The sequence below is a fragment of the Myotis brandtii genome, unplaced genomic scaffold (assembly GCF_000412655.1).
Source record: "Myotis brandtii unplaced genomic scaffold, ASM41265v1 scaffold115, whole genome shotgun sequence".
NCBI lineage: Eukaryota > Metazoa > Chordata > Mammalia > Chiroptera > Vespertilionidae > Myotis > Myotis brandtii.
Genome location: NW_005353967.1, coordinates 15,840,314 through 15,852,790, shown reverse-complemented (window position 1 = coordinate 15,852,790; position 12,477 = coordinate 15,840,314). Strand labels below are relative to the sequence as shown.

The 12,477-nt window shown below is 40.2% G+C and overlaps 1 protein-coding gene across 6 annotated transcripts in view; it reads right to left on the bottom strand.

Annotated features, from left to right (window-relative positions):
• Positions 1 to 12,477, bottom strand: part of ARHGEF28 (Rho guanine nucleotide exchange factor (GEF) 28) — a 224,342-nt gene that overhangs the window by 166,198 nt on the left and 45,667 nt on the right. For all 6 annotated transcript variants that reach the window (XM_014549703.1, XM_014549713.1, XM_014549710.1 and 3 more), the window contains exons 2-3: positions 4,715 to 4,862; positions 1,984 to 2,277 (exon numbers count right to left, since the gene is read on the bottom strand). In XM_014549703.1, the coding sequence (XP_014405189.1) occupies positions 1,984 to 2,277; positions 4,715 to 4,862 (442 nt within the window). The remainder of the gene's footprint in view (positions 1 to 1,983; positions 2,278 to 4,714; positions 4,863 to 12,477) is intronic.

The following is a 12,477-nucleotide window of genomic DNA, read 5'->3' as shown; positions in this document are numbered from 1 at the left end:
AGCTGATAACTCACTTAATTTTCACTCCTTTTCAGGTTTAACTGATTTGAAATAATGGGTGAAGCCAGACTAAGTTTTGAACAAAGAAAATTTATCCTAAAGTGCCACTAGACTTTTTTTATGGGGATACATGAAAGATAAAGTTTAAAGCACAAAACTGGCAATAGTGGACAAATTGAGGGCACACAAATACCGAACGAATGATTCTTGATGTTTGCGATTCCCCTGCTTTGCGTTTATCAGCAGTGCCTGGACCAGATCAGTCATCAATTTGAAGACATTATTCATTTCTGTAGATTCTTTTAAATTTTGAAAATGAACTGTATATTAATAAACACTGACTTTATATTCATTCAAAGTGTGTATACATTTTTGGGACACCCTGTATATATAATGGATTCATATATGAATATACATATGTATGTATAAATATGAATAAAGTTTCTTATCCAGAAAACATTTTTCCCTCCTATATATGTATATAGGAGAATTAAAACAGTGATATATAGGTTGTGCAATTCCTTGGAGGTCTAAGGATACAACCTTCATTCATCCAACAAATACTTCTTGAGCACCTGCTATCTTCCAAGCCGTTTGCTAGGTCCTTGGGGTTAACGATAAGAACAGACACCACCCACTCCCTCAGGGAGCCCACCCCTGCACACCTATCAATCAGCTACCATACAGTGCAGCACACAGGAGTCAGACATGCTTAACGCTGAACTGGGCTTGTGACTTCTCTCATTTGAGGTCTTAGAAATAAGAAACATTCTTTTTTTTTTTAAATATATTTTATTGATTTTTTACAGAGAGGAAGGGAGAGAGATAGAGAGTTAGAAACATCGATGAGAGAGAAACATCGATCAGCTGCCTCCTGCACATCTCCCACTGGGGATGTGCCCGCAACCCAGGTACATGCCCTTGACCAGAATCGAACCTGGGACCTTTCAGTCCGCAGGCCGACGCTCTATCCACTGAGCCAAACCGGTTTCAGCAATAAGAAACATTCTTAAGTGTCCAGGAGAGTTTTAGTAAAACCCTGATTAACAAAGAGAAACAGAGATCCTCTTTGATTGTAGCTATGGCCATATAATTCTGCTTATAAAAATCATACCTCTTTACCTACAGTAGTGCATTTCATGTTATTCATGATCAAATTTAAAACAACCTGTAACAGTCTGCCATTTTCAATCCATTTCCAGATTTTATCAGGAAGCAGAAACTCTTGAAAATCGCATTATCCAACTACAAAACTAAAGTCATGAGAAGAATACAGAAAAGCAGCAATAGTGTATGTCATGTTCAAAAAAATACAGAGCAACATCTCTGTAGTTCCAACAAAAATATGTCACTTGTATCACATAAGAAGCATCTATTGAACAATTTAGCCTCATGCCTAGTATGGGCTTATATACAACATCATCTCTGTTCACACACATTCCAAATGGTTGGTATTTACAGTCTATTCAGTCTTTTCGTAAACAGGAGGCATCCAGAGGTAACTCCAGAAGTTAGTACAAATACAGTATGAATGCTTGCAGTGACACTGACATTTTTAAAGATGTCAACACAATGGTTACATTTCCTTCATGGCCACATTTCGCCTAAATGTCCCACAGAGTTGGCTGCATGCTCTTCATTGCCTATGACTCCACCTACTTGGACACAGGCAGTAATATCCCCTTCTCCCAGCAAACGTGCTGAGGGAAGGGGAGCCACAACCCAGAGCAGCTGATTCACAAGCCTTCCACAAAGAAGAGCCCTTTCCTCCTGAGGCAAAACTCTCCACCTCCTGGAACAGAGTAGCATCAACCAGCCCAGAGATGAGTGGCTCAGGACCTCAGGAAAACCAGCCACATCAGATCGAGGCTTGGGTCACAAGTGGGGAGGAAAACCCATGCAGGAAAACAGACAATAAATTATAAGACATATTCTGAACTTGACACAGAGAGGAGACATGCACATTTTCTGGTGAAGACTCACCTTTAAGTGAAGAATGTCCCAAGACAGTCCACCCAAGAGGCAACTCCAGATGGGTCAGCGCCTGCACGAGTTCCTCGTCCAAAGCAGGCAGCGCTCCCACCGTCAGGGCAAACGGGGTCAGCAAGGTCTGATGGCTACTGGCAGTGAGGCGATCGGCCTGGGTGACCAGCAGACGGGCCAGCCTGCAGGCCATGTTGTCCACGTAGGTCACAGATCCGGCACCCATGGTCACCGGGGAGTAACCTTCTGAGCAGAGGCACACAGACACCGTCACCGTCTCCTGAAGCCCGTGGCCTGGACGACAAGACAGTGAACAGTTCACCCGGAGTCTATGCAAGATGCTGTCACCTGCCTCACCGCGCTGCCTACACAGACTACATGCTCCAGGAGACCAAGGCAGAAAGGAAATGCAGCCAGTTATCTTTAAATGTCGCTGAGCCTGTGGGACCAAATTAAAGCCAACTCCATCTTCTTCCAGGGATGCCTGATTTAAAGCCAACCTTTATGAACTCTGAGCATTTCAGTATCTATTCTCTGAAGATTACCAGACACTGTTACTTGGCCCTACCTTCGCCTTTTCTATCTACCCCACCCTCTGAATTCAAGGTTTGTCATCTTAAAGGTCTCTGCCCTTTTCTGCTCTCCTGTTTTTCCTACTGAGTCACACATTTTTATGTACTTATTTAGATGACAGTTTTATGAAATAGCACAACATGGTGACCCAAGTTCACCCTCATTCCACAGAGCTCCACTGAATATGAGTCGGAGTGGGTGATGACGACTCAAGAGAAACATTTATATATATTTTTCAGTGCCCCTACCCCCACTTCTGACAATGGCCTCTCTGTCTTGCGGGTGTTCTTAACACTCCTGTTGTGGGTGGTCACCTAATCCTGCTGTCTGTTCCTCCTCCTTACACATCTCTTCTTTCATCTTGCCAAGGTTGGTGAACTTCTGTTTTTATGCTAAATTTGGCAGAATTTCCAGGAATTAGTACCATCAAATCTCTGTAATTATGGTAATCATAGCTGGACAGAGGTGAGCATTCAGTCACCATTGGTCCCCAAGCATAAGGCTAATGAACGCAAGTCATTCCTGCTCTGCCTTACTCTCCAAAACCTTTCCCCAAATGCAATGCGCCCAGGCCTCAAGGAACAAGGGCGTCCCAGGTTAGTAAGCAAGAACTTCTGCCATTTTCACATTGACTTTTTTTAAATGGTCTAATGTGCCAGCACAGAATGCAGCCCACACATGCCCAATATGTCACACAGAAATCTGTCCTACATACTTCTGAACGGTTACCCTGGTAAAGCTGTAACCAGGGAAATGTAAGGTTCAGAAACAGGCACTGTCACCTAATGAAGGTAAAAACCCTCGCTTCTAAGCAGGCCACAATATAATAAAAAGGATTTTCTTTAACACACAAAGAGTGGGAAGGAGGTTCGCCCTTAAATGCAAGTAAAGGAAAAGACAAAACAAAAGTGTTGAGATTAGAAGTGGCACTTCAGTTATTTTTATTCTTTCTCTATAAAAGTCTTCATTCAAAAGTAAACCAAGAAAAGAGGGGGAAGCTCAAGGCAAGAAAGACAAAGCAAAAGGACAAAGGCAAGAGAGACGCGCAGTCAGAGTGACTATCATTAATGAGGTTTGACTTTTTGTTTTTATTGTAAAGATGGGAGTTGTTGAACCAGAGAGAGAAGTACTTAAAAGTGGCCACAGAACAACAGATGGATTCAAGCCCAGGTAGCTGAAAGGTCTTTGTACATCTCTACAGTTCTTACTACGCCTGCATTCACATGTTTACTGTCTACCTTCTTTTGGCAAGTAATAGACATACTGCAGAAGGATTTAGAAACATTTTTTTCTCTAAAATGAGGCTAATCTTACCTATAAGAAAATTTGATGTTTCACAGTTCCCTATATGATACGATTTAAGAGTAACTCCAAGACCCACAGTTAAATAAAACTTACCAATCGACAAACAGAAACAACAAAACCCTCCCTTCCTTCAGGCAATGTCCAATTACACCTTTAGGCTAGAGCTTGACATCCCAATGTACAACCCACACCCCAGTGAAAACACAAAACAATTGTATTTGAAAGGGGCTGTTAGCTCATGATAACACATTAACACGACACAGTAATTTGTCATCTGTCACCATGGTGATTGAAGAAGAAATCTGGTAGAATTACAGGTTTTAGAATATGACCCGTTGGGTGGTGGGAAGAGAAAGTTCTGGAGCCTGAGATCCAGCAAGGAAGTGTCTGGATGGACAGGGTGCCAGGTGAGGAACCCCAGCCACCAAACGGAGCAAGCAGGGGGAGGCAGACCCTGGACTGGCAGACTAGCCACAGGGAATGAGGAGGGAAAATGAAGACAGATTCAATGTCCGTCTGCCTGAGCCATCCCTGGCAATGGGACCTGGGACTACAGGAGGTGATCCCGAGACACAGTGTCACCTCCACTGGACTGCATCCAAAGCACACCCAGCCTTGAGAGTTGATGGAAGGCTAGACTGCTCAGGGAGCTGCAGACACAGCTGGAAGAACCTGGGACGTGAGCTAACCCGGCGTGAGCCCTCCTCCTCTCACCCACAGACTCACGCACTCTCACCCACTCATCCCTGGGAAGCACCGTTGACTTTCTCTTCCTGGCTTTCTTCCCAGCCTCTGTCCCCGGTGGGAAGATGCTCACAGATTTCCCGAATGCTCGGTAAAGAAGACACCTCACCTGGAATGCTGGACTGGAGAACGTTGTCCTCCGTGCGCTCGGCAATCACCACGTGTCTCTGATGAGATCCGTTATAAATAAAGTAAAACTCGGCATCTTTAGGAAGATAGACATTTTTGTCGAACTTCGCACACACCGTCATCTGCCCCTGAAAAACAAACAAGGTGGGGCATCATCACACTTCCTCATCCTGGCTCTCAGAAACCACACAAAAAGCACCCGTGTCCACCCGGGGCGGTTTGTCATGTTCACTTCTCGTGAGAGCGCTCAAATAGTACGAATCTGTCTTTCCAACAGCAACGTTTGGGTGCTTGCTGATATACTGAAATATGAGTGTCAGAGCTGGTTTGTTCTGTTTTGAAAGTTGAAGAAGTTTAGAGTGTAGTGAAGGTTTTTTTTTCTTTTTCACTTAGGGGATGTGAAAACGTGGTACTTTGTCTTTTACTCTGTTTGAATTCCTACCTGATGAGCATCATTGCTTGTATTCATTTTTCCTCTACCTGAGATACCACCCTGGCATAAAGATTCAAAATGATTAATCTTTAGCTATGGCCTTACCCTGGACTACATACATCAGGGTCTCTTGTGAAAACCTTAAATATTTCGCACACGTTGCCAAATAAAGAGAGCCACATGCTCCCACACTCATGTGCCTTTTCCAGTAGCTTTTTGTCCTCTCTAAGGAATTTCCAAGTCCTCTCTCTCATCTGGCCTAGCCTCATGCTTTCTCTTGAGAGCTTCTGTTTGGAACAGAGCCCTGGTCCCAAGGACAGGTGCTGCCCCCCTGAGCCACCAGGGCATACTCTGAGGAAGGAAGGAGTGAGGAGGGAGCGGGCACAGCAGGCTGGTGCTCTCCAACAGGACCATGGGGGGGGGGCGGGGGGCTGTGAGGAGGGGCTACATCAGCAGTGCTTTCAAGAGAGCACAAGCGATGGAGGAGCCTGCAAGTTGATCTTGGGACTTTGGAGGATTCCGGACACTCCCTCCCCTCAAACATAAAATGGGTAATACAAAGGGGACCTCCAGGGAGAGGGTGCATTCCGCCCAGCCTGTGGGAGTGGCCGGGAAATGGAGACCAGGAGGTGGGAAGGGTTGCCCTCTTTGGAGGCCTCCAGAGCTCGGCCAGTGTGGAGCATCTGGGCTTCTGTTTGCTGGCCCAACAAAAACAAACCCACCTCCGAGCACGCCTCACCCTGGGATGCGAGGAAAGGGAACAGAGAAAGGCTATGCAGTCTCTTTCACAGCTGTTTGCCTTTGATGGATATTAGCATGTTATTCCCTAGGCTCTCAGGAGTCAGGCCGATCAGTATCAAAACCAAAATCAGACTGGAGCTCCTCTTTCCAGTAACCACATGGTCAGCTCTTCTAAAATGTTAAAAATAAAAAGGCTATGTTTTTCTAGTAGTTTGAAATCCATGCCACACATGAAACATTATCTTAAATTTTGAATTGGTATAAACACAAATTGTGAAGTTCTAAAACAAGTCACCGGTTCCCAATTTTGAATGGTCCTGTCTCTGCGTGTGAGCTCGCACACACGCACACAAACATAATCAATAGAAAGTAACATGCCAAGAAAAATCTACCATACAATAGCTTCAAAAAAAGTTCAGGAAGAGGTTCTGAAAAGCAAGAAAAACAATAACAACAGTCTGACATGACTGAGAGAGGAAACTTAGATGAAATTCCATTTCCTAAAAAAGGAAGAACAGCTTGCTTTAGTCATGCTCCTGGTTGCTAAAGGGGCTGTTAATTACTCACAGACAGAATCTGGCCCAACCTGTTGATTTTTTTTTAATAGAAAACATATTGTGTAAATAGATCAAAGTTTTTCACAGATCACAGAATATCTAGTCTATATCTACTCAAAACAATGATCATATTACTATTTTATCTGATTGGGTGAACAAGAACTGCAACTTATGAAAGAGCTTAACTACAACCCTTTTCAATGTGATCCAAGACAGTAGTTTTACAATTCAGTTATGCCTCCCGTTCAAGACCATACCATGCTTTACATTGATAAAAGAAGATAAACAACAGTCAGCTCAGAAACTACACCTGTCCATTCAAGAGAGATGTCCAGAAGTCCTGGCATTAAGAATAATATTCAGCATAAAGGAGTTTATGATTTGCTAATCATAAAGAGATCAGAAAGACACAGTATAATTACAAGAGAAGGAGAAAAGGGTGTGATAAAAAAAAAACCAACAGAGAGAGACCCAATGAGAGAGAAGAAAGGGAAGGGAGGGGAGCATGGAGATGGCAAGAGAGAAAGAGGAAGACAGGAAAGAAAATGTGAATTCATACAACTTAACAAAAGGAAGATAAACAATCCAATCAAAAGAATGGGCAAAGGAACTAAATAGACACTTTTCGAAAAGGACATACAGAAGGCCAAGAGACATATGAAAAAATGCTCAAAGTCACTAATCATCCAAGAGATACAAATCAAACCAGCAATGCAGTACCATCTCATACCTGTCAGAATGGCTATCATCAACAAATCAACAAATGACAAGTGCTGGAGAGGATGCGGAGAAAAGGAACCCTCGTGCACTGCTGGTGGTGCAGCCACTGTGAAAAACAGTATGGAGTCTCCTCAAAAAACTAAAAATGGGACTCCCATTTGACCCAGTGATCCCACTTCTAGGAATATATCCCAAGAAACCAGAAACACCAATCAGAAAGGATATATGCACCCCTATGTTCATAGCAGCACAATTTACAATAGCTAATATTTGGAAACAGCCTAAGTGCCCATCAGCAGATGAGTGGATTAAAAAACTGGGATACATCTACACAATGGAATACTACGCTGCTGTAAAAAAGAAAGAACTCTTACCATTCGCAACAGCATGGATGGACCTGGAGGGCATTATGCTAAGCGAAATAAGCCAGTCAGAGAAAGATAAATATCACATGACCTCACTCACTTGTGGAATATAATGAACAAAAATAGATCCAGAGACACAGAAGCATCAAACAGACTGCCAAACCTCAGAGGGAAGGCAGGGAGTGGTGGGAGGGTGGGGGTAAGAGATCAACCAAAGGACTTGTACACATGCATATAAGCAAAACCAATGGACACAGACAGTAGGGCCATGAGGGCATGTGCTGGGGGGTGGGCGTGGCTGGGGAGAGGTCAATGAGGGAAAAAGGAGATATATGTAATACTTTTTCAACAATAAAGAATTTAAATTTTTAAAAAATGTGACTATGAAAGAACATTTTCATTCAGAAAAGTTAGATAAAGTTCAAAGGTTTAAATATCACTCCAAAGGAGTTCAGCGGGAGGAATGCGCTTCTCAAATTGTGCTGAGGACCAAGGTACAACATAATCAGCCACAGGTGACAATTTTTCACTACGATTGGGGTCTTTCTCATCACTGTGGCCACTGAAAATATGCCACTTTACGTAAAGGGCCACTAATTTTATTACTGGCAAAGATAAATTCGAGTGTACAGAATTCCAGTGTGCCTCCATCATGTCTCCATCTGGATTCAATCACATGCTTTGTTTTAAGCAATTGAAAACTGTAAACTTTGCTAAGTGAATTTGTTGGCGTCAATACTAGAATCACTCTGCTTCTGCCCAGAAATAACAGAGATGTGTTATCACCTCTCTGTCAATTCACTGTATCCCAAATATAAAACACTCAGCTATTACACTGAAACTTCTGGAAACAATAAGAGGCAAAATTATCTCCCCAAATTTATCTATAAATTTAATGTGCTCTAATCAAAACCCAAAGTGAATTTTTCAAATGAAACTCAACAAGCTTATTCTAAAGTTCATCTGGAAAAATAAATATAAAAGACTTGAAACAAATGTTTTAAGAAAGCATGATGTTTGAGCTGGGGGAGGGGGTAGGGGGAGCCTGGAGATCAGAACTTACCTCTCAAAACATACAATGAAACCATGGAAATTTAAACAGTGCAATGGTGGCACACAGAGAGACCACTAGTTACAGAGTCCAGAAACAGATGTATGGAAATTATGTAATAAAGGTGGCATTTCAAATCAGTTGGGAAAGAATGTTCTACTCAATAAATAGTTTTGAAACAATAGCTCTCCATTAGGAAAAAAACATTCTTCATATCAAGGAGTTAAATTCCCAATTAATGCAATATTGCACATAATTCATAAGCACATAAAATTAGAAGACTATCTAACATTTTTCATTACTGCACAAAATGATAGCAATTAAAGATATCTACATTTCATCTATATGGACACCACCCTAATGTATCAACAGTTTTTCATTTTTCCTCTTTCCTTCCAGTCTTTGTTCAATGCACAGCTAAAAATTACATAGCTATACTCATGGCATAAATACACATCACATATGGTTGTGCTTTGCTCTCTTCTGTGAAAAATATTTTTCCATGTTGTTACAATCTTTGGCACTATTTTTAATTGCATTCCATCGAGTATTTGAAGCTCTGTGATTTAATAATGTACCCTATTGTACATTAAGGGTATTTGTAGCCTAACATTACAAAAAATACTATAATAAACATTTTCATGTATGTTGTTTCTATGCTTTAAATCACTTTTTAGAATAAAATTCTAGAAATGGTCCAAGAATGTGAAAAATTGTCACAAATTGCAAAACTGATTTCCAAAAATGTTACATCAACTTTCATCACTACCTGTATTGGGCAAGCGTATCATTTTCATCCCAATTTTGCCAAAACTGTCTTTTTTAATATTTCCTAAATTAACAGATAATAAGCAATCCTCATTGATTTTATTCATACTTTCCATTGCCACTGAAATTTATTGCCCACTTTTATAAAAGTCTATTACTAAATGGTGCCATCGTTGTTAGTGGCCTGATTAAATTTCTACTTATAGGATTCTGGTCTTCCCTCTCTTATTCACCTTTGTCTTAGGCGGATCAAAATTTCCACTTTCCCAAGTGAACCAAGTGAGATCAGCATCAGGGTTATTCCCTTTCCCCTCTGAAGACTGAAGGTGTACCACCTACCTCCCTTCTCATGCCCAAATAAGAAGCACTCAGATACTCCTGCAAAACCTCTGAAGGCCAGGTAACATGGAAACAGGAATGACAAATGTAAACAAGAAAAGCTGAACTGAGTATAATCATACTAAATATACCTCAATATAAGCTCAAACAAAGAACATCCAGTAAATTACACCAGCATTGTTTTACCATCAAGCAGCCCCCTAAGAAATGCTACTTGCAAAAGTTATCAGTAATTCTCAAAAGACCAAGCTTTCTGCATGAAGTGCTACAACATCTACGAATTTCTTCTCAAAAGAACCAAAAAGATATTAAATGTTTTTGCCACTTGACACTATTTCATCCAACTCTCCTGCTCCTCTCCAATGGCACTTAAGATGAAAGTGGTCCTTGACACTGAGGTGCGCATTCTCAGTGTTTTTCCATCCATCGATAACAGTCCCCGCTCAGGATCTGGAATTGTTTAGATCCAGGAAGAAATAACAGAATGCCTTTTTTTTTTTTTTAAGGAAGGTAAACTAAAATGACCTAGAAGACTTAAGACATTTCTTTAGAAATAGCCCTTGGGGTAGGAATGGCTTCCATTTCCTAACAAGATGAAATAAAGCACATTAGGTCAATATGTTTGCTGATAACAACTAGAAAATAAAGACAGAAAAATTAAAAAGTCATTCTTAAAGAGAACTATGGAAATGAGGATAAATATAATAAAACTCCAGAAAGTGGAGAACCAGAGAAGTTATAGAAGCCAGAAAGAAAATAATTGATGACCTAAAATTCCATTACTAACAAAAATATTCTTAAAAATGAAGATGAAATTAAAATATTTAAGACAAATGCTGAGGGAATTCATTATCAGCAGGCCAGCACTAAAATACTAAAGGGCATTTACTTAAGCACAAGTAAAATGATCTCCAACAGAAACATGGAAATGCAAGAGGAAATGAGGAACAGTAAAATGGATAAATATGTGAATATAATTAATATCTAATGTACAAATGATAATTGTCATATCAGAAGTTAAAAATATTTGTAGAACTACAATGTCGGCCAATAATGATATAAAAGGGAGATGGAATTAAAGTATCTAACAGTTTTGGAAAAGTGTTTTCTATTTATAATATATCAAATATACATATTTTAAGCTGAGAGTAACCACTGATAGAATAGTAAAATGAATGTATAATTAACAGGTTACAGAGAGAAAAAATTAAATAGAAAATATTTAATCAAAAATACAAGACAGAAGAAATAAATAACAGAAAACGTATGTCAAATAGAGAGTTCTATTAAGTCCAACTATATTAGCAATTATAGTAAATGTAAATGAACTAACTGATTCCAATACAACACCAAGACAGTCATTATGTCATTTTTTTAAAACTAGAAAACAGTAACAATACCTATATGCTGCTTACAAGAGAGACACTTAAAAAAATAACACAGAAAACTTAAAAGTAAAAACATATACTAAGCTACACTAACCAAAACAAAGCTAGTATGGCCAAAATAATATTAGCCAGAGTAGTTTTTAAAGCAAGACATATTATGAAAGCTAAAGGAACTTTTCATCATAAGAAGTGTCAATTGAACAGGATTCTATCATAGTATTAAATCTGTATGCTTCAAAATAGAAAGGAAATATGAACAAATCCAAAAGAGGAAATAGACAAATCCATGATCACAATGGGAGACTTTAGCTTGCCTCTCGCAATAGCTGATAGAACAGACAGACAAAAACTGTCAAGGACACACAATCAACACGATTGCTAATAAAAAGGAATAATTACCATAAATTAAACATGCACAGTAATATTTATTTTAAAAGGTATCCATCATTCAAAACTCTACATCAAACTCAGTTACACAAACACAAATATTCTCGATGACTTTCACACTTGATGGAATGATTCACCGCACAGAACTGAAATAGCCTTTGTTCTGTAACACAGCTAAATTGAGCAAAACACAATTCATGGCAGAGGTCAGTAAATGACTCCAGATTCCTCACGAGACCAGAAGCAGGCTTTGAAGAGCTCCTTAGCTTGCTTCCTTTTTAAATCACTCACTCACAGATTCCATAAAAACATAGGACTCCTAGAAATTAAAAACAAGTATCTGACATTTTAAGCAGATCATAAGAGGAAATATATTGGTTTGGGTATAAGAATACTTAAATTGCAATCTCTACCCTTACAGTATCCCAATATTTCTTGAGGAATAAAGGTCCTGCACTTGGTTTCAAAATAATCAAATGCAAAAATAAAAGAAGGAAACAAACTGCAGTTAATAGTTGGACACCAGTTGGGATTTTAGTCAAAAATCAGCTAAGCATGAGTCATCACTGGGACTAAAATACTAATTCTGCCCAAACATACACTGATGAAAATCTAGTGACTCCATGAAGAATGAGTATGGACGGCTCTCTTCCATACCTATCAGACATATCTCAGCCATGGAGTACTTTAATGTAAATGCAGGCTAAACTGACAACACGTTCAGAGGAAAATGACAAGGATGCCGTAGGGACTCAAAAACCATGCTGTCACATGAGGAACAATTGAAGGAACTGGGGCTGTTTTGCCAAAGAAGAAAAGACTCCTGCATAAACGGTCACGGTTGCAAATATGTGAGGGTCTGTCATGCGGACAAGGGATTAGACATGTTCTGCAGGTCCCAAGGGGAAAGCCCGAAACAATGGGGGGAAGGACAGGACACAGTTCAGGTCCACAGCGAGAGCCTTGTACGGATCAGAGATGTCCAAGGATGACA